The following is a 27,333-nucleotide window of genomic DNA, read 5'->3' as shown; positions in this document are numbered from 1 at the left end:
TCCTGAAACAAGCCCAAGACATGTTCAGATTCTCTGCTTGGCTCTGGAAATCACCCAGTGGCCTCTAAAGAGTATGTTCAAGTTGGCCATCTGTGGTGCAACGTGATCACGTCGCAAGTCTGTGGCAGAGCTGGGAGGAAGCCCAGAGAGAGATTGACTCGAACCTTTTGACCAGCTGATAGCAACAGTGCCTTCTGAAGCAGCTAACCTACTTAACTCTCCACAAGAGATCAAAACAATGAAGCTGCTGCTCCTAGAGAAGAATGGCACTCAGGTCCTTAGCCAAGCTCCTGTTATCTGTTCACTCAACGGCTGCTGGTGCTGCTCGCAAAGGCGTTGTGTGAGAGAGGCCCGGTGGGGCTGGGAGCATTGATCCAGTTCGTTTCTCTGCGTCCGATCTGCTTCTCTTTCGCTTTCTCTTCATGCTGGGAGAGTAAACACTGCAGCTCCTCTTGGTCGTTGAACGGGTTCTTGCCGTATTCCTGCCGGATCCAAGCTCGGTACTGCCAAACAAAAGCCCAGAGGAGTGGTGAATGGAAGATGTCAAAGATACAAAGTGGGGCAATGAGCACAAGACAATTGGGATGGTTGGACATACGTACATCTGGCTTGATGTGATTGTGGGACAACAGTGATCATGGGTGGATGACAAACAATCATTTAGAAGAAGAAGAAGAGTTGGTTTTTATATGCCAACTTTCTCTACCACTTAAGGGAGACTCAAACCAGCTTACAATCACCTTCCTTTCCCTTCCCCACAATAGACACCCTGTGAGGTAGGTGGGGCTGAGAGAACACTAAGAGAGCTGTGACTAGCCCAAGGTCACCCAGCTGGCTTCATGTGTAGGAATGGGGAAACCAACCCGGTTCACCAGATTAGCGTCCGCCGCTCATGTGGAGGAGTGGGTAATCGAAACCAGTTCTCTAGATCAGAATCCACTGCTCCAAACCACTGCTTTTAACAACTACACCATGCTGGCTTCCTTGCAAAATTGGTGTGTGCGCACTCGGGTAAGCAGGTCATCTGGATCAAAGCTTCTTAAACTGTGAGTTGAAACCCCATATAGGGTCACGTAACTGAATGTGGGGGTCGCGAAAAATTTGTAAACAGTAAATGGTAGTATGTATACCAAAGAATATTTCTTTATGATTTATTATCAGTAAATGTTTGATTTGTATACCTATTTTATATACCTATATACCTGGGGTCACGTAAAAATTTCTCGGGCGAAAAGGGGTCACGAGTGGAAAAAGTTTAAGAATCCCTGATCTGGATTACACTGCCAAGTCGTGCATCTTGCCCTCCCCAGTTTTCCTTGATTTCTCATTACGTGTAGAAGTGTGGTAAGATTTTTCTTATGACTTCCCAGGACAACACTAGCAACCAGTTTCCCAAGCAGATGCAGGGACACTCTGTTGCGAATAAAAATGCCATCAGTCATAATCAACTTATGGTTATCCCAGCAAGGGGCTTTCAAGGCAAGTGGGAAGCAGAGGTGGTTTGCCATTGCTTTCCTCTGCAGTGTCTTCCTTGGGGGGTGTCTCCCTTCCAATTACTGACCCTGGTTAGCTTCCAAGATCTGACGAGACCGGGCTACACCACACTGCCTTCCCTCCCACACACTCTGTTATCACTTGCTAAATTATCATCTGTATTCACTCTAGCAAGCTCCCCCAAAACTAGAGTTTTTGGAGGGGGATTGCTAGAGTGTCCCGCGAGTGCACACGGCACATTTGGGGTAAATTCAGAAGTGACAGAATCGCGTGCGTGAGAAACTGCCCCTCGTGGTCACATGCGTGAGGCTCCTGCCGGAGGCCAGGTAGGACCTGGCAACCCTATATAGAGTACACCGTCTAAAGCAGCCATATTTATCAAGGGGAACTGATAATAGCAGGAGATCTCCAGCCACCACCTGGAGGTTGGCAACCCTATCTCCAGGGGAGCTGATTGCTGTCATCTGGGGATGAGCTGTCAATCCAGGAGATCTCCAGGCCCCACCTGCAGGTTGACAACGCTACTCTGGCCATCCAAAATTATCACTATTAGGATTATAATGTACATTTTGATATGATTGTGTTTATAGATGCAAAGTCATGGCTGTCTGGTTGGGATGAGACATTTGATCTGTTTGTAGGTGATATTAAAAAAAACCCCAAAGGTCACAGAAAAATCAGTCATGTGAATCTACCTAAAACCATGTGAGTGAGAAGAATTAGGAAATCAGGAACATTCAGTCCACGTGGGTTATTCTTTCTTCCACCAGATCCTTTCTCTCCTATTCGTAGCAGCCTTCGTGGTCCCCAGAGCTGCTGCCGCAGATCATTCATCCTGTCGAGGGGGCAGGGGCTCCCACGAACTTTCCTGGGACTTTCCGTTGGAAATTTCTAACTTGTGATATGTGTGTGTGTGTCTCCCCACCCTCCCCAGGCTACAAAACCCATTCACCGTTTGCTTTTAATCAGGAAAGCATGCAAGGTTTTGTTGCAGGGTGGGGGATGCCGCGCTGCTAAGCTCCAAAGTAGAAAGGAAGTTTGAATTTTTTTTCTAGAAAACAAAACAACCGATGTGAGCCAAAATCCCAAACTGGGGCAAAGCAGGAGATCCAGCACGCTTGCTAAAGACAGAGACCTCTGTTGAGCCTACACAGCTTTCTCTCCCCTCCCCAAACCCCACCCTCCCCAGGCTCCAGCTACTACCTGGAGGTTGGCAACCCTAGGTATGGAGCCTAGCTGTATCCTTAATATGCAAGTTCACACACTCCCTTCCCAAGCCATCCTCTCTGTGGGGACCCTGTCCAGAAAAGCCATACCTGGTGCCCAAATCAGATGCACTGGCATGGGCAAAGAAGAAGAGTTGGTTTTTATATGCCAACTTTCTCTACCACTTATAGAATCATAGAATCATAGAGTTGGAAGGGACCACCAGGGCCATCAAGTCCAACCCCCTGCACAATGCAGGAAATTCACAACTACCTCCCCCTTCCACACCCCTAGTGACCAGAAGATGGCCAAGATGCCCTCCCTCTCATCATCTGCTTAAGGTACGTGTGTGTGTGTGAAGTGCCGTCAAGTCGCAACCGACTTATGGCGATCCCTTTTGGAGTTTTCATGGCAAGAGACTAACAGAGGTGGTTTGCCAGTGCCTTCCTCTGCACAGCAACCCTGGTATTCCTTGGTGGTCTCCCATCCAAATACTAACCAGGGCTGACCCTGCTTAGCTTCTGAGATCCGTCGAGATCAGGCTAGCCTGGCTCAAACCGGCTTACAATCACCTTCCCTTCCCCTCCCCACAACAGACACCCTGTGAGGTAGGTGGGGCTGAGAGAGCTCTAAGAGAGCTGTGACTAGCCCAAGGTCACCCAGCAGGCTTCGTGTGGAGGAGTGGGGAACCCAACCCGGTTCACCAGATTAGCCTCCGCTGCTCAAGTGGAGGAGTGGGGGATCAAACCCAGTTCTCCAGATCAGAGTCCACTGCTCCAAACCACCGCTCTTAACCACTACACCACGCTGGCTTTACACTAGAGCCCCTGTCGTTCGGGGGGAATCTCCAGCCCCCGCTATTTTGCAATCTGCTGGCTGTTTGGCTCCAAAATGCCTTCCTGCATGTTTTTGACTATCTGGCGCCAGTGGATCATGTGGTGAAAAGCTTTCTTTTCCACCTTCCTCCTCTCTGCTCCCCAGCACTCAGAATGTCCTGACTTTTATAGTTTTTAAAAAATCCCTTCCTCAGAAGGAAGTTAAACCAGGCCTGGCCCACACAGCCCTGTCAGTAACCTTTTCAGAAACCACCTTCTGGCATTTTCAGCTGGGTCCCACGTAGGGTTGCCAGCCTCCAGGTGGGGGCTGGAGATTTCCCGGAATTGCAACTGATCTCCAGACTATCTGGAGAACTGGGTTTGATTCCCCACTCCTCCACATGAGCGGCGGACGGTACTCTGGTCAACCGGGTTTATTTCCCCACTCCTCCACGTGAAGCCTGCTGGGTGACCTTAGGCTAGGCACAGTTCTCTCCGAACTCTCTCAGCCTCACCTACCTCACAAGGTGAGGGAGAGGAGAGGAAGAGAGGAAGGGAAGACAATTGTAAGCGAGTTTGAGTCTGCTTTATAAAGGTCGAGAAAATCAAGGTATAAAAATTGGGCTAGGAAAACCAATTCTTTCTCTTATTCTACAAAAATCACCTTTATTCCACTTCTGGAGAAAATGGATGCTTCAAAATGTGGACTGCACCTGGAGGTTGACTGCACTACCTCATTGAAGTCCCTCCCCTCCACAAACTCCACCCACTCAGACTCCACCCCCAAAATCTCCAGGTATTTCCCAACCCGGAGCTGGCAACCCTAAGGGAGGAAGGCATTTTCATTGGTACCTCTTTGAGCAAAGTCTTCTCATAGTCCTGCAGCTGCTGCTGGAAACCAAAGTTCGGGCTCACGTAAGAGCGGATGGTTTTGATGGCCGCCAGGCACTCCTCCCAGCCGAAGTTGGTCACAGTCATCAGGTAGGCCACCAAGAGGGTGGTGCTACGGGAAACGCCAGCTAAACTGCAGTGGCAAAGTGAAGGAGGATTTAGAAGGGCTGATAAGGGATGGGAGAAGCATTCATTAGTAGGGTTGCCAGGTCCCTCTTCGCCACCGGCGGGAGGTTTTTGGGGTGGAGCCTACGGAGGGCGGGGTTTGGGGACTTCAATGCCATTGAAGGGGTTTGGGGAGTCCAATTGCCAAAGCAGCCATTTTCTCTAGGGGAACTGATCTCTGTCGGCTGGAGATCAGTTGTAATAGCGGGAGGTCGCCAGCCATAAGCTGGAGGTTGGCAACCCTATTCATTAGGCTGCTGCACCGGCAAAGGAATCTGGCTCCTGGTACGCGTTGACTCCTTCCCGTAGTTTCAGCTGAGCACTGGCTAGAGATGCCAACTCCAGGTTGGGAAACTCCTGGCGATTTGGGGGTGGAGCCTGGGGAGGGTAGAGACCTCAGTGGGGTACAATGCCCTAGACTCCTTCCTCCAAAGCAGCCATTTTCTTGAGGGGAACTGATCTCTGTAGTCTGGAGATGAGCTACAACTCCAGGGCATCCCCAGGTCCCACCTGGAGGCTGGGATCCCTAGTTTACACCAAGCCTGCAGAAAAAACCAGAGTGATGTAGTCACTGGCCAAGATCCAAAGAACTTCACAATGAAAGGAGCAGGAGGAAGAGAAGGGGAGAGTGTCTAGTCAGCAGTGCATATTTCTGTGCTCAAGCCATGCTCTGGGCAAATGGCTTTCTGCAAAATCTACATGATGCATTGGCTAGACCCCTGCCTCTGTAAGGGCCTACCTAGACAGCCTTTGCAAGTTGCAATGGGCCAAACTATTCTTTCAGCACTGGCTGAATTAGGGTTGCCAACTGTGGTTTGGGAAATTCCTGGAGGTATTAGGCCATGCCCGGGGAAAGTGGGGTTTGGGGAGGGGAGGAAGTTCAGTGCAGACGTGATGTCCCTCTAGGACTTCCATTTCTCCTAAACTCTATGATATCCCACAGAGTCTGCACGAGGAAACTGGCTTTTCCTCAAGGGAAACTGATATATGTAGTCTGGAAATAAGTTGTAATTCCAGGACAATTCCAAGTTTCACCTGGAGGTTGGCAACCCTAGAAAAGCAAAGACTTCTCTTTTAGCTCGAGTTGTGGGTGCTTCAAAAGGTGTAAGGTAGGGTTGCCAGGTCCTTCTTTGCCACTGGAGGGAGGTTTTTGGGGCGGAGCCTGAGGAGGGAGGGGTTTAGGGAGGGACTTCAATGCCAAAGAATCCAATGGCCAAAGCGGCCATTTTCTCCAGATGAACTGATCTCTATCTGCTGGACATCAGTTGTAATAGCAGGAGATCTTCTGCTACTACCCTAGTGTAAGGGCATGGCTCTGAGTTAAGAGAAGATAAGTATGAATAACCATGACCTAGGGTTGCCAACCTCCAGGCACTAGCTGGAAATCTCCCGCTATTACAACTGATCTCCAGCTGATAGAGATCAGCTCACCTGGAGAAAATAGCCACTTTGGCAATTGGACTCTATGAAACTGAAGTCCCTCCCCTCCCCAAATCCCGCCCTCGTCAGGCTCCATCCCAAAAACCTCCTGCCGGTGGCAAAGAGGAACCTGGCAAACCTACCATAACCAATTTATTTTTCTTTCCACATTCCCCTTTAAATATTGTGTGTGTGTAAAGTGCCATCAAGTCACAGCTGACTTATGGTGACCCCTTTTGGGGTTTTCATGGCAAGAGACTAACAGAGGTGGTTTGCTAGTGCCTTCCTCTGCACAGCAACCCTGGTATTCCTTGGTGGTCTCCCATCCAAATACTAACCAGGGCTGACCCTGCTTAGCTTCTGAGATATGACGAGATCAGGCTAGCCTGGGCCATCCAGGTCAGGGCCCTTTAAATATTACCCTAACTCAACCTGTATTCAGTTTTAAGGCATTCGAAGGGCCTTAAAACTATGCACATTTTTCAGAGTGGTCCCATTCCTCTTTGCAGAGACATCGTGCACTTGTGTGTGCGCGCACACTCTTGCATGTTGTAGTGTGTTCAGCATGTTGGGGAAAGGAAGAGGGAAAAGAGGCTCACCAGTGAATTAAGCAACTTCCTCCACGCAGCCGACATTCGTGAACAAATTTGATGCACTCCTTAAAATGCTGCATCCTGAGAAGAAAGAGCACTAAGAATCATTTCGCACAAACCAATCGCTGATCAGTTTCCTTGACCTGGATTTGGGGAGGGTGGCACAGAGTCCACCCTCCAAAGCAGCCATTTTTTCCAGGTAGGGTTGCCAACCTCCAGGTAGTAGCTGGAGATCTCCTGCTATTACAACTGATCTCCAGCCGATAGAGATCAGTTCACCTAGAGAAAATGGCTGCTTTGGCAATTGGACTCTATAGCATTGAAGTCCCTCCCCTCCCCAAACCCCACCCTCCTCAGGCTCCGCCCCAAAAATCTCCCACCAGTGGCGAAGAGGGACCTGGCAACCCTATCTCCAGGGGAACTGATCTTGGTCCTCTGGAGATTAATTGTAATAGTGGGAGGTCTCCAGGTGCCACCTGGAGGTTGGCAACCCTATGAATACAGCTGCCACCACCCCAGAGTGTATTCGGCTGTAATCCATACAGGCTGAGATAAAGATTTAAGACTCATAGAACACAGTTGGATTTACTTCTGCGTAGGATTGGGCTGAATGTGGCCCAGGAACTTTCTTTAACTCTAAGGTTGCCAACTGACCAGAAAAGCAACACAGCCTGGCTTGCTTCTGTGGCTTTCAGGGCAGCAATAACTGCAATTACTCCCCCACCCCTGCTAATATTATACTGCTGTTAAAGGTACAGAAACATTGACCGGCAAAAAGATGACAACCCTGTGGCAAGAGTCCCATAAAACATTTCCCTCTCACCCATTTGCAATCACTGATTTTCCTCACAACTGGGGTTGCCATCTTCCAGGTGGGGCCTGGAGACGTCCTGGAATTACAACTGATCTCCAGACTACAGAGATCAGTTCCCCTGGAGAAAATGGATACTTTGCGGGGGGACGACTCTGTGACATCATACCCTGCTCATATATCCAAACCCCACCCTCCCCAGGCTCCACCCCAAATCTCCAAGAATTTCCCAACCGAGTGTTGGCAACCCTAGACTTTATTATATGCTATTGGAAAAACAAAACCCTGTCTACAAGTTCCAAGGTGAAACTTAGCATGTGCAGGAAATAATTAACACTTATCTCTTCCCAGCGCAGGAGTGGACTTAGCACACTCCTACAACCCTCCGAATTCTAGCAAACTGGCCGAAACCAAAAGCATTCGGGGTTAGCTGATTCATAAAACTGCCAACAACTTGCCAGCTGCTCTAAAGCAAAAACCAATAGAAAAAACAGAGCTGCTCAAACAGGTTATTCATAATATACAGCTGCTATGGCTATGTGTTACAATAAATTGTTATATTCATACAAAACAAAGCAAGGTGTTGTTGCCTGAAGTATAACAATTTTTATACTTGTAAATTCTAACACAAACAAAAATATAATGCACTTCCAATTTCTACAGTGCTGCTAATTTATACAGAGAGTTCTTTTCACATGCATCAAGTCCATATTCAGCAGTAAGTGGATATAAAACTATTGTTTTGTATGAATATAGCTGCTCTAAAGCAGCTGCTGAAAAGGCAAGCGGTGGCACAAGAGAGGAGGCCTGCTCAGAGGGGCTGCTAGGTTTGCCAACCTCCAGGTATTAAGCACAGGAGCGACACAACGATGTAGTTACAAAATGTAAAAAGATTCTATTGGAAAAGTTACACATAGTAAGCATAGTAAGTGAAGGAATTTAAAAGGACAGATTCTCAGTTTACTTTCCGTTTACAACATTTCACCGTGAAACCAAGTATTGCGTATATTGTCTCCTGTGTCCCTGTGGAAAAATTTATGTGGGTTCGAGTATCAGACCCGTAAAAAATAGGATTCTTGAACACAGATCTAGAATCCGGCCGCAAATAACCACGGCCCCGGTTGTAGAACATTTTGTAAATTTCAGGCATAATGAGAATGATTTGAGATTCTTTGTTATCTGGCATTTGGTAAGAAAGAAATTTGATAGGGTTGACAAGGAAAGAATATTAAGGCAGAAAGAATCATATTTTATTCATCTTCTAGACACCATGGCCCCACGAGGTTTGAATTTAGAAAATTATTTCTCTTGTTTCCTATGACAGCTTGTTTTGTAGCAGTAAAGACTGTACCTTTCAATGAAACTTACATTGCAGCTGCGGCTGCAGCCTGTTGCTAAGTACTGCTAAGTACTGCTAATTACGGCAATTGTTTGCCTTATCCACACCGGCTTTCTATTTAGCCTTTGGCATAGTATGAGTATGTACTGCTGCACTGAATGTATCCTAAGTGGAACATGGTGACTATCTTGTATCTTTAACTGCAGTCAAAAATGATATGAATCAAGTTTTCTTGATGTTGTAAGTATATTAGCATACCTTAGATGTGTATATATTGTATATAATTTTTGTATGTATTGTATGTATGTTTTTGTACATGTGTGTGTGTGTATGAAACATTGTATGTTGTTCTTTATATATTTTTAGTGGGGACTGAAGAAGAATTGTATTGAAGAAATTTGAAACAGCCGTATCCCCGTGTCATCTTTGGAAAACAATATTTCTTCTGCGGAACTGTCTTGAAAATACATACATCAGTGACTATTGGACTTTACTATTATAGATATAGGATCTTGTTAGACCCATTGTTTTTGCTTACTATGTGCAACTTTTCCAATAGAATCTTTTTGCATTTTGTAACTACATTGTTGTGTCGCTCCTGTGCTTATTTCTTAACTATATAGTATCAGTACAGTGGTGTCTCTTTTTTCTATTAACCTCCAGGTACTAGCTGGAGATCTCCGGCTATCACAACTGATCTCCAGTCGATACAGATCAGTTCACCTGGAGAAAATGGCAGCTTTGGCAATTGGACTCTATGGCATTGACGTCTCTCCCTTCCCCAAACCCCGCTTTCCTCAGGCTCCGCCCCCAAAATCTCCCTACGGTGGCATAGAGGGACCTGACAACCCTAAACGACACAGCTCCCCAAAGGAAAACCGAGCAGGACATCTACTCCAGTATCCATGTGCTGTTCTGCCCAGAGGCTGGGCGCACTGATTGTATGTGGACATGTTGCATAAACAGACCTAAGGTCATCCCGAGTCACTCCTTTCTCAGATCAACGCTCGGAAAACCCTTTCGAAGTTCACCGAGATTGTGTAACCCGAAGTCTAAAGCAATGTGCAGAAAATAGCCTCTTCAAAACAAAACTTCCTTCCTGTGGTCCATTGCTTGTAGGCATGATGTGATTGCAAAAAACAGGAATGAAAATGAAGGGGGGGGGGGAGAAACATGCCAGCCTTGCTGAAAAAGGGCTTCCCCCGCCCCTTGAAGCTTCTGCACATTCTGCTCAGTAGGAATGTTCTTTTGGGGGAAGGGCTGCAGCCCCACTTCTAAAGTCTTGGAGGGTTGGGAAAAACCTTTTGGGGCCTGAAATGCTGGAGAACTTGTGGCCTTTGATGCATGGGTTGTTAGCGGTAGTTAGCTTTGTGATCACTGCTGGACTGCTTCGGGGCTTTGTTGGGATTAAGCATGATTTCCCTGACCTTCAGGAGTCGCCTTGCTCTCCCCGCGCGTTTTCCCCGCGTTTTCTGGCAGCATTCAGAAAACACAGGGAAAATGTGTGGGAAGAGCGACACAACTTGGCAGGTGACCCCAAAGCTAAAAGGCCACGGTGAGTCAGAGACTCTCCAATAGGGTTGCCAGGTGACTCTTTGCCACTGGTGGGAGGTTTTTGAACAGAGCCTGAGGGTGGGGTTTGGGGAGGGTCTTCAATGCCATAGAGTCCAACGGCCAAAGAGGCCATTTTCTCCAGGGGAACTGATGTCCATTGGTTGGAGATCAGTTGTAATAGCAGGAGATTTCCAGCTAGTACCTGGAGGTTGGCAACCCTACTCTCCAAGCTCGTTTAGGAGGATGAAAAGGGGGGAACTGTTGCTGAAACTGGTGGCTGCCCCCCTCCCCTCCACCCCTCTTTAAATAGTGACTGATGGCTGGTTTCTTTGCAATTGTGTGGTTTTGTTTGTTCAAATGTGCAGGCTGACTAAGTATGGGGGTTACAGAAGCAGGCATGCAGACAGGATAAATCTCATGATTCTGCCCCTTAAAATCCCAAGAAACTCTACACACGGCAATATCCAAACTGTTCCCCCATGAGACTTCAGAGCAATCCCCTATTAGATGAAGGACACTTTTTTTCATTCAACCCACTCGTTCCAGATATGTGGCTTTGAATGGGACAGTACAGTACAGTTCTCCTCTCTCTCTTTCTGTCTGTCTCTCTCTCTCTCACACACACACATTTTTATCCTATCTTTCCTAAGGAGCTCAGGGTGGCTTTCATCCACTTTATCCTCACAAACCTGTGAGGTAAGTCAGAATGAGAAAGGGTAACTACCCCTTTAATTTGTTTCTGACAGCAAATAGTTGCATTGTGCTCAAGACAGAATGAGAAACCCATGAGTTAATAGTACTAATCAAATTAAAGATCTCTAAATAAATCAATAAAGTAAACATATATTGAGGTCAGATGCCAAAAGTCCCGCTGTGCACACCCAAGCATTTCCCCACATTCATAGGATTTCCTCTTCTGAAGCCAGCACCTTACACTGCCCCAGAGGGGACTTCAGTTTTGAGTGAGTGCCTCTTTGTGTGCCATAGAAGGGGATTGTGCACAATATTATGCACAGCATTAATTTTAAAGCCTGGCGTATTTTATAAGGAGTGGAGGCAACCTGAACACATCTCTGTGACGAACAGATGAGGAAAACCTCAACATTCCCCCAAAGAAAGATGTAAGGTATGTTTAGGGTTGCCAACCTCCAGGTGGTGGCTGGAAATCTCCTGCAATTACAACTGATCTTCGGCCGACAGAGGTCAGTTCACCTGGAGAAAATGGCCGCTTTTCAGGGTGGACTCTGTGGCATTATACCCCATTGAAGTCCCTCCCCTTCCCAAACCCTGCCCTCCTTAGGCTCCACCCCCAAAATCTCCAGGTATTTCCCAACTCAGAGCCGGCAACCCTAGGTATGTTGAGTGCACAAGCTAAAAAAACAAAACGAGAAAGGACTTACAGGTTTTGATTAGAGGAGTCTGAAGCAGATATGCAGAGATAGGTCATGTCCTGCAGTGAGAAAGACAAACTTTGAGATGTTTTCAGTGGTATCAAAATCAGCATTTACTATCTATTCACTCCCCAAATCTTTTAAATGACTCTCATTAAGTTATGCAATGTGGCCAGTAGAGATGCTACAAGCCAGAAAAGGGGGGCGCCTCCACCTTTTCCTCTCACCAAGGGTTACCAACCTCCAGGTTGTAGCTGGAGATCTCCTGCTAATACAACTGATCTCCAGCTGATAGAGATCATTTCACCTAGAGAAAACGGCCGCTTTGGCAATTGGACTCTATGGCATTGAAGCCCCTTCCCTTCCCTTCCCTCCCCAAACCCCGCTCTCCTCAGGCTTTGCCTCAGAAATCTCCCGTCAGTGGCAAAGAGGGCCCTGGCTGTGAGAGATCCCCCTCTCTGAGTTTGCTTCTCCAAATCAGTTGCTCAGACGTTGATACAGAAACAATAGATTTATTGAAGCCTTCAGGAGATGAGACAGGCACAGGTAGAAAGTTGCAAGTGAGGGGCTATACGGGTTTACAGAATATATTGACTCCAGGGCACTGGGGCACTGGGGTTCACACTTATTGTTATGGGAAGTTACAAGCTTGGCATAATACAAAACATCAGACGGATCCCAGGAAGTCTGGTGCGGCTATCACACTTCCAAGGCCGCACCGGCCTGAGGGAGTACTGGCAGGAAGAACAGCGGGGGGGAAGATACATGGGCCATCAGGCCTGGCGCCTGAGACCAGAAGGTGTGAACTGCTTTTACGAGTTCACTGATAACACCGCAGGTGATGGAAAGCAGAGACACAAAGACAGAGACCCTCACATTCTGCCCCCCTTAAGGCCCCCCTCCGGGGTCCTCGAGAGGGCGAGGCTTATCGGGATAAGCGAGGTGGAATTCTCGGACCAAGCGAGGAGCTGCCATGTGGGGTGCGGCCACCCATTCGTCATGAGCGGAGCCAAGGTTTTTCCAGCGAACAAAGTAAAACAGTTTCCCTTTCTTCCATTTGGAATCTAAAACCTTGGATATTTCCAAATGGGTATCCCCTCCCACCACGGTAGGAATCTCATGAGCGGGAGGGGGGTGGAACTGGGGAGCTGCTACATAAGGTTTGAGGAGGCTTATATGGAAGACTGGATGAACTCCCTTGAGAGTTTTTGGGAGATTCAGTTCCACGGTAACCTCGTTGATTACTCTGGTAATGGGGAAAGGTCCTACATAACGGTCGCTCAGTTTTTTGCAGGGGCGAAGAGAGCGGAGGTTTTTGGTGGACAGATAGACTTGCTCCCCCACCTTGAGTTCCCATCCCGGAGACCGGTGTTTGTCTGCCTGTTCCTTGTACTTGCTTTTTGCCCTTTCCAGATTTTTGAGCAACCATGGCCAGGTGGATTTAACCACCTGAATCCACTCCTGAAGATCAGGGGTAGACTGGAGCTCTGGCGAGACGGGGGCAGAACCGAAAGGGCCAAAATCCGTCCCGTATATAACTTGGAAGGGACTAAAGCCGGTAGAGGAATGAGGCGCATTGTTGTACGCATATTCGGCAAATGGCAGCAGGTCGACCCAGTCGTCCTGGTGGAAATTTACATAGCAACGCAAATAACATTCTACCACCGCATTTACTCGTTCCGTTTGACCATCCGTTTGGGGGTGATAGGCGGAAGAAAGGCCCTGTTCCTCCACTCCCATTAACTTTAGGAAGGCCCGCCAGAATTTGGCAACAAACTGGACCCCCCGGTCGGAGAGGACCTTCCTCGGGATCGAGTGTAGTCTGAGGACGTGTGTGATGAACAGTTTAGCTAAGCCCTGGGCTGAAGGAAGACCTGCACATGGAATGAAATGAACCTGTTTGGAAAAGAGGTCTGTGATAACCCAAAGAACCGTTTTTCCCCGACTAGGAGGTAGGTCGGTGATAAAATCCATGGCGATGATTTCCCAGGGACGGGAGGGGTTCTCAAGCGGTTTGAGAAGCCCTGGGGGTTTTCCCATCCGTTTCTTGGCTGTGGCGCAGGTGGGGCAGCTGCGCACATACAACTCTACATCGGATCTCATACCGGGCCACCAGAATTGCCTTCGAACCAGGTGAAGCGTTTTTATGAAACCAAAATGACCCGCTAGCCTGGCCCCATGTACAAGTCCCAATACTTCTTTGCGAAGGGGTGATGGGACATATAGTTTCCCCCCTTGCACCCACCAAGTGTTGGTTCGTTCCAAGCCAGTGGGGAGGAGATGGTGCTCCTCCTCCTGTAAGGAGGCGTCCCGGAGTCGCTGTTGGAAGGCTTCCGGGATACCTTTGAGCGTAGGGGGGGTCTCTGGTTGGCGGGCTTGGGATCGGGTGGTGACGGCCAAGCTAGGGACTTCCCCTCGCTGTTCGGGAGTGAACAGGGAGTCGACGGGGCGATCGAAATCGTTGCGATACTGGGGAAGTCGTGACAAAGCGTCGGCTAGGGCATTTTCTTTGCCAGGGACATGTTTGAGAGTGAACCGGAATTTTGCAAAAAATTGGGCCCACCGAATTTGTTTGGCATTGAGTTTTCTAGCTCCCTTGAGAGCCTCGAGATTCTTGTGATCGGTGCACACTTCAAACGGCTGTTCGGCCCCCTCTAAGAAGTGTCTCCATATGGTAAGGGCATGTTTGACCGCTGCTGCCTCCTTCTCCCAAATAGCCCAGTTGATTTCGGACTGGGAAAACTTCTTGGAGAAGTAGGCGCATGGCCTCAACCGTCCCCCCTCATCCCTCTGCAATAGGGCCCCGCCCATGGCTACATCCGAGGCATCCACCTGCACCACGAAGGGCTTGGTGCAATCCGGGTGAGCCAAAACGGGTTCCGATGAAAAAAGTAGCTTTAAACGTTCAAAAGCTTGCTGGCACTGGGGGGACCATTGCAGACGAGCTGAGGGAAGCACGGCGCTAGCCCCCTTGTCCTTGGTACGCAACAGGGCAGTGAGGGGAAGCGCAACTTGGGCAAAGTTGGGAATGAAGTTCCGGTAAAAGTTGGCAAACCCCAAAAACTGTTGAAGTTGGCGACGGGTAGTGGGGGTTTCCCAGTCCCGCACCGCCTGGACCTTGGCGGGGTCCATTTCCAACCCTTGGTGGGAAATCACATACCCCAGAAATGTAATAGAAGGTTGGTGGAATTCACACTTGGACACCTTAGCATACAGTTTGTGCTCCCGCAGCCGCTGGAGCACTTCTCGCACTAGGCGCACATGTTCTTCCATGGTTTCAGAGTAAATAAGGATGTCATCGAGAAATACCACCACCCCCCGAAACAGTAAATCATGCAAAACTTCATTAATTAATTGCATAAAGACACTCGGAGCCCCCGAAAGTCCGAACGGCATGACCAGGTATTCAAACATCCCAAAACAACTGGAAAAGGCCGTTTTGGGTTCGTCTCCCTCTTTGATGCGAATGCGGTGGTAGGCTTCTACTAAGTCCAGTTTGGTGAAGATTCGGCCCTCCTTTAATTGTGCTAGAAGGTCAGGAATAAGAGGGAGGGGGTAAGCATTAGACTGGGTGACTGCGTTCAGTCTGCGAAAGTCAATACACAGTCTTAAATCTCCCGTCTTTTTCTTTACAAAGAAAGCTGGGGCTGAATAAGGAGCCTTGGAGGGGCGTATGAAACCCCTCGCCAGATTGACATCCAGATAGTCACGCAATACAGTCTTTTCACTAGGGCTCATGGGGTAAACCTTTCCCTTAGACAGTTTGCCTTCCCCTACAATCTCGATGGCACAGTCCGTTTCTCTGTGGGGAGGCAGTTCGTCGCACTCTCTAACATCGAAAACATCAGTAAACTGCGAGTACTCAGAGGGTAATTGAGGAGAGACTGGGGCGGGGGACCCTACCAGTGCGGCGGCTGGAGTTCTGAGTACCCGTTCCTTGTCATGCAACCCACAGGGGTTTTCGGGGAAGGAAAGCACCCGTTTAACCCAATCAATGGAGGGATTGTGTCCCCTTAACCAGTTCATCCCTAACACCACAGGGGTTACAATAGGGGCGATGGTGAAATACAACCATTCCCAATGTTCCCCCACGGACATAATCACGGCTGCAGTTCTGTGGGTCACAGGGCCCCGTTTAAAGTCACTCCCGTCCATTTGGGAAAAACGGAGGGGTCCCGGAAGCCGCTTGCGCCGAACACCCAACTTCTTGGCAGTTTCCTCATTTATCATGGTGCGGGCACACCCCGAGTCGACCAACGCGGGGACCTCTAACGGGGGACCCCCTTTGGGTAGGGACAGATGAACACGCACAAATACATTGTCCTCTTGGGCGCTTACCATCGGTGGAGCTCCTTGCACAACGATAGGGACGGTCTGCTGCGGAGCCCCCTCTACAGCAGACCGACGGCGTTTTTTGCCGGCTGTTCCCACTCTTCCTCCTCGCTGGAAGAGGGGGACGGGGTGGTGGCTTCCGGGGAGCCGTCCGAATCAAAGACGGTATTTGTAATCCGGGACCCCGATGGGACCGTAGAGTCGGATGCCCCATCCTGGGGGCGCGCGTGGAGAGCGGAGGGTGCGCCGGAGCGCCGGCTCAGTGGTCCACTTCTGCGGCGAGGCTGGCTGTCGGCGGCCGGTTTCGTCGGCTCGGCCTGGGTTTGGCGGGGGGGGGTCGGACGGCCTGAGCGAGAGGGGCATTGCGATGCAAAGTGACCCTTTCCCCCGCAGATCAGGCAGACGCCGGCCTCGAACCGCTTGCGGCGTTCCGCGGCCGAGAGACCCCCGCCACCCCCTTGCCGGAGTTCCCGGCCACGGTCACCTCGGGGCCTGGGGTCTCGCCCAAGCCGTTGCTTGGACAAGTTCAGGAGTTGTTTGCGATTCTCGATGTCAGCAGCATGGCGAACCCAACCTTCCACATCCGGGGGGTTCCCTTGCATGAAGGCCCAATGTTGGAGGTCTGGGTTGAGACCCTCCCTGAAACATTGTACCAAGGTAGCTTCACTCCAGTCCAGAATTCGGCTAGCCAGTGACTGGAACTCACTTGCATACTGCGCCACCGACTTAGTCCCTTGGCGCAGTTGCATCAGGGAGGCTTTAGCCCGCTCACCCAGAGTCGGGTCCTCAAAACGGTTTCGGAGTGCTACCATGAACTCGTCCAGGGTTCGCAGCACCGGCGAGCGGAGTTCATACTGCAACACCATCCAGGCAGCCGCCTCCCCTTGCAGTAAGGAAGCCACGTACTGCACCCGGGACTCCTCAGAAACGAAGGTTCGACCTTGTTCCCGCATAAAAATGTCCACTTGGACCATAAAAAAGGTCAACTGGTCTCCCGACCCGTCATACGTGACTTTCAGGTCCCGACGGGCCGGGGGGGCAGGGGTTGCGGGCGGAACTACCGGCGCCCCGTCTGGGGGAGCACCGGCTGGAGGTTGCAACTTCAGCGCATCTAGGGTCGTGGCCATCTCACCCATTACGCGTTGCATGGTCTCCATCTGCTCCTGCATAGCCCGGCGGTCTTCCTGCCACTGCTTCCGTTCTTCCTCCATGAGGGCCTCTTTGCGGGCCGGGTCCCCTTCGAGCCCCGTGCTGGGGAAGGCCAACCGGCGGTCCTTCGCCGCAGTCCGTGAGAGCGACCAACCCTTGGGAGAGTCCAGCCAATAAGTAAGCCCCCGGGGACGTCCGTCCCGATCTTGGTCGGGTATGCGACCCTGCGGTTTCTTTGGCTTGGCGCCCTCCTCCTTAGGGTCCGGCTTCTCCGGCTCGTCCGGTTCCGTTGGGACATCGGGGTTAGGGGTGGTGTCCTCGTCGGCTGACATTCTGTCCAAAACGGTACAGCTGCAGTCCGAGAGGCAAGGACTTGCAACTTAATGTGAGAGATCCCCCTCTCTGAGTTTGCTTCTCCAAATCAGTTGCTCAGACGTTGATACAGAAACAATAGATTTATTGAAGCCTTCAGGAGATGAGACAGGCACAGGTAGAAAGTTGCAAGTGAGGGGCTATACGGGTTTACAGAATATATTGACTCCAGGGCACTGGGGCACTGGGGTTCACACTTATTGTTATGGGAAGTTACAAGCTTGGCATAATACAAAACATCAGACGGATCCCAGGAAGTCTGGTGCGGCTATCACACTTCCAAGGCCGCACCGGCCTGAGGGAGTACTGGCAGGAAGAACAGCGGGGGGGAAGATACATGGGCCATCAGGCCTGGCGCCTGAGACCAGAAGGTGTGAACTGCTTTTACGAGTTCACTGATAACACCGCAGGTGATGGAAAGCAGAGACACAAAGACAGAGACCCTCACACTGGCAACCCTACCATACAAGGAGTAAGCTTGAGTAGACGCATTTGTTGGCAAGAAGAGAGCTATAATCTTGGATATTGGGTGAGTCCGAAGAAGGACCATTTCCTGTCATGCTATCTGCTGCTCAAAACCTGTTTGCTTCGCCATGCCTTCAGAGCGGAGGCAGGTGGCAACTAGAGACAGGGCCTTTTCAGTGGCGGTACCTCATCTTTGGAACTCACTCCTCCTTGAGGCTTTCCTGGAGCCCATGCGTTTAATTAAGCGTCTTTATCTCACCAAGATGTGAAATGGTATTGTATAGCCTGATTTCATCAGATCTCGAGAACTAAGCAGGGTCAGTACTTGGATGGGAGATGACCGAAGAAGACATTGCAGAAGAAGGCAACGGCAAACCACCTCTGCTAAAACACCTGCCTTGAAAACCCTGTGGGGTCGCCATAGGTTAGCTGTGACTTGATGGCACTTTACACATGTCTTACCATATATATATATATATATATATATATATATATATATATATATATATATATATATATATATATATATATATATATATATAATTGGTTGATTCTGGTCTGATAGTTTTTAGGTAAGCTGCCTTGAACAGGACTCTGATGAAGCAGCACTGAAATATTTTAAATGAATAAATAGGAGCAGCATTCATATTAGGGCTGCCAGGTCCCTCTTTACCACCGGCGAGAGATTTTTGGGGCGGAGCCTGAGGAGGGCAGGGTTTGGGGAGGGGAGGGACTTCAATACCACAGAGTCCAATGGCCAAAGCAGCCATTTTTCTCCAGGTGATCTGATCTCTATCGGCTGGAGATCAGTTGAATTAGCAGGAAATCTCCTGCTACTACCTGGCAGTTGGCAACCCTAATTCATATTGATCTGACATTGAATGGCAGACACCATTCTGAAGGAATGTATTTGTACTGAAATCAGCAGAAGAGAGAAAGGGAAAGTAAGATGGGATTTGGAATTAAGTTATGAAAAATTTAAATCATTTATGCTTTTGTGGGGGGGAAGAATCAATAATTAGCTCTGCCTAGTGTTGCCAACTCAGGTGGTTGGGAAATTCCTGGAGATTTGGAGGTGGAGTGTGGAGAGCATGGGGTTTGGGAAAGGAGGGACCCCAGTGGGGCACAATGCCACAGATTTAGGGTTGCCAGATCCCTCTTTGCCACCGGTGGGAGGTTTTTGGGGCAGAGCCTGAGGAGGGCAGGGTCTGGGGAAGGGAGGGACTTCAGTGCCATAGAGTCCAATTTCTAAAGTGGCCATTTTCTCCAGGTGAGCTGGAGATCAGTTGTAATAGCAGGAGATCTCCAGCTAATACCTGGAGGCTGGCAACCCTATACATATTCTACCCTCCCAAGCAGCCGTTTTCTGCAGGGCAACCGGTCTCTGTAGTCTGCAGATCAGTTGTAATTCCGGGAGATCTCCAGGCCCCACCTGGAGGCTGGCAACCCTACACTGTGCCTTCTACTAGGATTGCCAGCCTCCAGGTAGTAGCTGGAGATCTCCTGCTATTACAACTGATCTCCAGCCGATAGAGATCAGTTCACCTGGAGAAAATGGCCCCTTTGGCAATTGGACTCTATGGCATTGAAGTCCCTCCCCTCCCCAAACCCCATCCTCCTCAGACTCCACCCCAAAAACCTCCAACTCGGAACTGGCAACCCTACCTTCTACACAGAGTTCAGTTATGCCCCTTAGTCAGAGGTTGCCCTGAGTTAGAAGGGGGTCAATACCCTTGGTAAGGTCACGCTTTTGGTTTCTCTTTCTTATCCTCTCTCATCAAGCAGTTGATACCGTGCTTGTTATCTCTTACGGGTTAAGTCCATAGTGCCGCAAAGGGCAGAATTGCATCTTGCATGTACTTGTATAATCCTTGTAAATAACTTTGCAGATTTTATACAAGCTACCTGCTGGGAATGCTCTTGAAAGGGAAACCCTGGGGAGAGATGGCTATTTTACATTTTGCCTTTGGGCTGTTTTGCTTCTGAAAATTGTCTCTCTAATCTCTGCAGGAGAAAACTTACCTCCGGTTGTTTTCACCAGTTGGACTAAAACAGCTGGGAACTTTCACTGAGAAAATGAGGTGAGAGTAGGGTTGCCCGGTCCCTCTTTGCCACCGGTGGGAGATTTTCAGGGAGGATAATGTATAATAGAATATAGAATATAATATATTGATAATATATTATCAACAGATAATATAGAAAGACATTTTAAGCTTTCCTTGACTGTGGAATTTTTAAAAAAAATCAGCTTAAGTTTCGAAGATAGTGTTGCCAAGTCCCTCTTCGCCACCGAGGGGAGGTTTTTGGGGCGGAGTCTGAAGAAGGCGGGGTTTGGGGAGGGGAGGGACTTCAATGCCATAGAGTCCAATGGCCAAAGCGGCCATTTTCTCCAGGGGAACTGATCTCTATCGGCTGGAGATCAGCTGTAATGGCAGGAGATCTCCAGCTAGTACCTGGAGGTTGGCAACCCTATTTGAAAAAGAAGATGGGATTGCACCTATCTTCAGAACTTGGTGAAAGATGGAGTTCTCCGCAAAGACCTTAGAGGCAAAGTGATTCCTAATCGTCAGTGGCGCTGCCCCACAAGGTGGGACCCCAGGGACTCTGGGCAATTATCTTGCCTTCCCCTGTGGGAACCAGAAGAAGCCCTGGAGCAGGATGGAGAGTCTTAAATGGCTCAGCGGAAGCAAATATTAAGACCAATTTAATCACTAGACAATGTGGACTTTATCCAAAGAGATTTGAAAGTAGGGATTCCAGGTCCTTCTTCACCACCAAGGGGAGGTTTTTGGGGCGGAGCCTGAAGAGGGCGGGGTTTGGGGAGGGGAGGGACTTCAATGCCATAGAACCCAATTGTCAAAGCGGCCTTTTTCTCCAGGGGAACTGATCTCTATTGGCTGGAGATCAGCTGTAACAGCAGGAGATCTCCAGCTACTACCTGGAGAGTGGCAACCCTAATTGCAATACAGTTATATCAGGGAGGTGTCTGTTGTGAAAGGAATAAAATGTTTGTGCCCTTTCTCTTTTTTTTTTTAAAGGTGTTGCAAAAGGTTAAGGGCCACACGCTTGCCAGCCTCCTCCTCTGCCTTGCCGAGAGATGCACGGCTCCTGGGCACTACACAAATGCCCTCCCACCAGAACGAACGCCTGTTCTGCTACCAGCTTCCTCTCCTCCACCAGAGATGGGACTCTCGACCCAAGGCCGCCTTTGCCCAGTCCGCGGGGGCTGGGAACAGCAGCTTGGCTTTGCAGTTTTCTTGGGCCAGCTCTCTGATTGACACATTGCTCAATGCATCCATGTGTTTCCGGTTCCCCTTTTCTCTCCCCAGCCCCGCTCCCCTCTCTCGTGTTGTAAGACCTCCGTGTGGAATCGACATCTGTCTAGCGAGCCAGCAGGGTTGTGGCCCAAAAAGCTGCGGCTTTGGGGGGGGGGCGGTTCTTCCCGGCTTTGATTTTTCCCCCCTGTTCTTCCTCTGCAACATTACTCAGTATCTCTTACCAAGGAACTGGTTTTCATTTGTTCTTTAAAAATATATATGTTCACGGGAAGCATCACAATAGTGGCTTGACAAGGGGTATCACCTAGGGTTGCCAACCTTCAGATACTAGCTGGAGATCTCCCGCTATTACAATTGATCTCCAGCCGATAGAGATCAGTTCCCCTGGAGAAAAAGGCTGCTTTGACAATTGGGTTCTATGGCATTGAAGTCCCTCCCATCTGGGGATGCCATCCTCCAGGTACTAGCAGGAGATCTCCTACTGTTTTATCAGCACCATGATCTTATCAGTTGGGTTAGAACTGAGACAGAGAGTCAGTGGTCCAAATTCACCCCGTGAGCTTGACGGCTGAGTGGGTTTTCAAACCCAGATCATTTCGGTCAAAGTCCAACACTGTCCACTAAACCATAGTGACAGGGAAAGGCAAAACCCCCAGCAAAAAAAGTCTCAGTTGAATGCAGTCATCGTTTTTTGGAGTTATACTGCCCTCCAGTGTCTTTGATGTGTTATGGTCTCCTTGTGGGCAAACATCAAACCCGTCTTAACCCTGAACGAATGGGGCAGGCTGTGGGGAACTGGTAGCTAGTCCCCGACTTCCCAAAATGCTACACCCGTTTTCCAGTTGCTACCTTTAGCCGTCTGCTAGCACTGTTTGGGCTTACATGGATCTCCATCACCTGCTGAGTTCTGCAAATCAAGTTTTATTATTCCTTTAATTCATTTGTACCCTGCTCCTGATGGGGACCCAGAGCTGCTTACATGGTTCTCCTCTCCTCCATTTTATTTTCACGACAACCCTGTGAGGTGGGTTAGGCAGAGAGAGCATGCCTGGCCCAAGGTCACCCAGTGGGGTTCCTTGACATGAGTGGGGATTCAAACCCAGGCCTCACTGATACGGGTCCGACACTCTTAACCTCTACACCGCACTGGCTCTGCTTGTTCTTAGGTAAAAGGCCAAGGCTTTTCAGGCCGGCTTGCAACCCTACTTCCGATTCCATGTAAGCTAGCATAGACAGGAGCAACTTGACATAGGCTTGCATAGTATTTCTGCTAATGCCCGGTTATTCCAGTTCCCTTCCATACTCACTTCCAGCCCAGGCTTGGTATTGTTATGAACAGACAGGATGTGTGTGATCCCATGCTTTGCTAGGTTCTCTTTGTCTTCAGAATCTGTAAGCAGACCAAAAAAAAAATCTGGTTGCAGAGCGGACGCTGTGTTGGTCTGCAGTAGAGCAGCTAGATTCGAGTCCAGTAGCAACTTAGAGACCAACCAGATTTTTAGGGTAGAAACTTTCAAAGCTCTTTTTTCGACTCTCAAAAGCTTATACCCTAAAAATCTTGTTGGTCACTGGGGGTTACCGCACTTTGTATTCCCAGCGACGTATTAAGAGTTTGAAAATGTTGTAAAAAATATCGCTTTAAAAGGGTTTTTGGATACCACGGATTATAAATGGTTGGAAGACGTCTACACAGCTAAAGGGGCCAAACAAAGTGCGAACAGTATTTTTTATAACGTTTTCAAACTCTTAATACATCGCTGGGAATACATAGAAAGTGCGAACAGTATTTTTTATAACATCTTCAAACTCTTAATACATCGCTGGGAATACAAGTGCGGTAACCGCCTCTAAGGTGCTACTGGGCTTGAATTTTTTTAAAAAAATCTAAATACTTTGGCATAGTCTCACTAAGAGGCAGCAAACCTGGGTCCAGGTTATCCCGTATGATGGAATGTTTTCCCATTAAAAATTACCCACTCTTGGAAAATTAGCATATCAGAGAAAAGGCTAGGACATCTCCCTGACACCTTAGGTTTCTGCATGCTGGGATTTTTGTATGGCTGCTTTAGATGGGAACATGTACTGTGAATGTGACGCTACATCCTGCTATTGGGCCCTCTGCCTGAGCCCAGGATGTACCAGGAGGACTCCGGACTTCTACCATCCTAGAGTTGCCAACCTCCAAGTGGGGCCTGGAGATCTCCCAGGGTTACAACTGATCTCCAGGTGACAGCGATCAGGTCCCCTGGAGAAAATGGCTGCTTTGGAGGGTGGGCAGTACAGAATTATATCCCACTGAGGTCCCTCCCCTCTCCAAACCCTGCCCTCCCCAGGGTCCATCCCTAAATCTCCAGGATTTTCCCAACCTAGAGTTGGCAACCCTACCTGGAGAAAACGGCTGCCTTGGAGAGAAGCCTCTATGGCCAATGTGGTGCTGCCCTCCCCATGCTCCACCCTATAAACCTCCAGGAATTTCCCAACCCAGAGTTGGTAACCCTAGTTTTTACCAGACCCATCCTCAACAGGGCACACATGATTTCCCCTCCTCCATTTTATCTTCACAACAACCCTGCAAGATAACTGACAGTGACTGAACTAATGTTGGCCACTGAACTTCATGGGGAAATAAGTGCTCAAACTAGGGTTGCCAGGTCTGGTTTGGGAAATACCTGGAGATTTTGGGGGTGGAGCCTGAGGAGGGTAGGGTTTGGGAAGGGGAAGGACTTTGAGGGGATATAATGCCATAGAATCCACCTTCCAAAGCAGCCATTTTCTGCAGGTGAACTGTTCTCTGTCATCTGGAGATCAGTTGTAATCCCAGGAGATCTCCAGCCACCACCTGGAGGTTGGCAACCCTAGCTCAAACCGAGGCGTGTCCTAATCGGACCTGAGCACTTGTTGTCAAGGTATACTAAGAGAGAAAGAGAAGAAGCAGCTTCAAAACACATACCCCTGATGTTTCCAAGGTACAGGCCTTCCACAATCTGAAAAGAGGCCAAGAGGAAGAGTTAGCACTCCCAGTGATGTAGCTTGTAGGGTTGCCACCTGTGGGTTGAGAAATTCCTGGAGATTTGGTGGCAGAGCCTGGAGAAGGCATAGTTTGGAGAGGGTAGTGAATTCAGCAAGGTATAGTGCCCTGGAATTCATTCTCCAAAGCAGCCATTTTCTCCAGGTAGGGTTGCCAACTCCTGGTTGGGAAATACCTGGAGATTTTTGGGGTGGAACCTGAGGAGGGCAGGGTTTGGGGAGGGGAGAGACCTCAATGGGGTATAATGCCATAGAGTCCACCTTCCAAAGTGGCCATTTTCTCCAGGTGAACTGATCTCTGCCCCCTGGGGATCAGTTGTAATAGCAGGGCATCTCTAGCCACCACCTGGAGGTTGATGAACAAGAACAAGCACTGATGGCGTTCTCAATATATATAATTCAATTTTCAATAGACAATAGCATAAATCACATATGTGCAAACTGCAAATATCAATATACAAGTACAAAGTCCCGACAAAAGCCGGGCGATGTTGCAAGAGAACTCCGGGAAATGGTATGATGGAAAACCCGGAAACTGTGGCGCTGGAGTGAAACACAAATTGAGCCAAATGAATCTTAAAGACGTGGTAATATTATATCCCTAATATCGGGTTTTCCATCATACCGTTTCCCGGAGTTCTCTTGCAACATCTCTGCAGCAGGAACGCCTGGCTTTTTTGTTTCAAGTTCTTGCTACTTTCGGGACTTTGTACTTGTATATTGATATTTGCAGTTTGCACATATGTGATTTATGTTATTGTCTATTGAAAATAGAATTATATATATCCAGAACACCATCAGTTCTTGTTCTTGTTCATCAACTCCATTTTAAGCACGAGGAATTGTTTGAATCACCACTTGGAGGTTGGCAACCCTGTCTCCAGAGGAGCTGATCGCTGTCATCTGGGGATGAGTTGTCATTCCAGGAGATCTCCAGGCCCCGCCTGGAGGTTGGCAACCATACGTAGCTTGTGACAGATTGATCAGTGGGTTGTGAACAGCCCCCTCTGAGTGACTCCCGGGCACAGATCAATCCTCTTCCACCCAGAGAAGAGAGGAAGCAAAATCACATAGGATGCTACTGCAATTTCTGTCAACAGATACATGAGCAATATACTGGAGGGATGTCACGGTATGTCTGGCTGGTGGTAAATTGTGTCGTGGCAAAAGACAAACCCCAATGCCCAGAAATCTTGCTCTGCAAATGGAACAATCCTCTGTTTCCTCAACGTGGCAGTACCATTTCTTTTAGTACCCTTACTGACAGCCAGTGTGGTGCAGTGGTTAAGAGCGGTGGTTTGGAGCAGTGGACTCTAATATGGAGAACCGGGTTTGATTCTCCACTCCTCCACATGAGCGGCGGAGGCTAATCTGGTGAACAGGGTTGGTTTCCCCACTCCAACACATGGAGCCAGCTGGGTGACCTTGGGCTAGTCACAGTTCTCTTCGAGCTCTCTCAGCCCCACCTACCTCACAGGGTGTCTGTTGCGGGGAGGGGAAGGGAAGGTGATTGTAAGCCAGTTTGATTCTTCCTTGAGTGGTAGAGAAAGTCGGCATATAAAAGCCAACTACTCCACCTCCTCATTTTAAAAGTGCTTCGCTTCACCAGAGTACTTGGTGCAACTGGATTTGGGTTGCAGAGGTGCAAAAACGGAATCCTGGACCCACCACCCAACGCCCGGTTCGGGGAATGTACCGGACGAGGGACATGCGGTCAAAACGTAAGCTGTTCCCGTGGCGACCTTTTAAACAGACCTGGTTTGACTTTAAATCATAAGCCAGGGCTGCGGCCCGGAGGCACCCTGGCTCTGTTATGCGTTGCTGTAGTGACAGCTTTCTCCACACAGCCCAAAGGCCCTGCTCCGAGGCTGCGCCCAGGGGGTTATTTTTAAACCCTCGCATGCCGGTTTTGGAACAAGCAAGTCTCACCTTTCATTCTTTCCTCCCGCTTCTGAAAAACGGAGATTATCCATCATGGGTCATGTTTTCCCATCAGATACACAAAAGTTAGGCAAGGCAACATCTCACATTGGAGCAGCCCTGGTTGATAGTCCCTCCTCCGAGAAGGAAACTTCTATGCCTATTAATTTTTAGGGGACAAGTGACTTCTAAGCCCTGAGGGATCATTAAAATGGTCATCCATTCTGGCCTTGGGGAGAGGGCAAAGGAGGATAATCAATAAAAATTAGCTATTTATTTATTGATTTATTGATTGATTGATTGGGGGGCGGGTCTACCAAGATTTCCTACTCAGTTTTTGGGCAAAGAAGGAACAATGAATCAATGGTTAATACTGATGTGAACCTCAAGATGTGTAAAGCAGTCTGAGCAAGCTTATGTTTAAACTACTTGCCAATTGCCAAACGTTCTGAAAAACCAGAGAGGTTTAAAGCATTTCTTTTTTTTTTAACTTTTATTTAATTTGCTTTTTTTATTCTTCAGGGATGCCCGCCTCCAGCTGGGACCTGGGGATCCCCTGGAATCATAGCTCAACTCCAGACTACAGAGATCAGTTTCCTTGGAGAAAATGGATGCTTTGGAGGGTGGACTCTTGTGGCTTTGTGCCCCACTGAGGTCCCTTTCCTCCCCTGGCTCCACCTTCAAATCTCTAGACGTTTTCCAACTTGGAGCTGGCAGATTCTGATTCTGGTAGCCATGAGGAAAGGCAAAAGGTTGGGAAACTCACAGCCATCGACAACTGGGGGGCCTGTTCCCTTTTCTCTGGTTTTTGGAGATTATAACCCGGCATTTCCCACATGTTTTCAGATTACATTTGTAGCCATGAAGACTAAAAATTGATTTAAAAAAAAATCAGGATTCAGACTTTTGTGCATGATATAACTTTCCCTTCGTGCAATGTTACTACACCTGATTGGGCGGGGTGGGGGGTCAACATGAAAACATGATAAAAACTTTTAACATTAAAAGCATTTAAAATAATTTATAAAATAATTCAAGAAAAACACATGACAACCCAAACCAAGGAGGCCAGTAATAGTTATTTGCAGGGGGGTATTTGGAACAAACAAACA

General features: G+C 48.8%; 1 protein-coding gene across 1 annotated transcript in view; it reads right to left on the bottom strand.

The window, feature by feature from the left end:
• Positions 1 to 305: 305 nt before the first annotated feature.
• LOC130488746 (dual specificity protein phosphatase 22-A-like) overlaps positions 306 to 27,333 on the bottom strand; it is a 32,333-nt gene continuing 5,305 nt past the window's right edge. The window contains exons 3-8 of the mRNA XM_056862385.1: positions 24,225 to 24,258; positions 22,582 to 22,664; positions 11,688 to 11,737; positions 6,590 to 6,664; positions 4,368 to 4,539; positions 306 to 503 (exon numbers count right to left, since the gene is read on the bottom strand). Of these exons, the coding sequence (XP_056718363.1) occupies positions 306 to 503; positions 4,368 to 4,539; positions 6,590 to 6,664; positions 11,688 to 11,737; positions 22,582 to 22,664; positions 24,225 to 24,258 (612 nt within the window). The remainder of the gene's footprint in view (positions 504 to 4,367; positions 4,540 to 6,589; positions 6,665 to 11,687; positions 11,738 to 22,581; positions 22,665 to 24,224; positions 24,259 to 27,333) is intronic.

Source organism: Euleptes europaea, chromosome 17, assembly GCF_029931775.1.
Source record: "Euleptes europaea isolate rEulEur1 chromosome 17, rEulEur1.hap1, whole genome shotgun sequence".
NCBI classification, from domain to species: domain Eukaryota; kingdom Metazoa; phylum Chordata; class Lepidosauria; order Squamata; family Sphaerodactylidae; genus Euleptes; species Euleptes europaea.
Note: the sequence above shows the minus strand (reverse complement) of the source record. Positions and strands in the feature narration are given on the sequence as shown.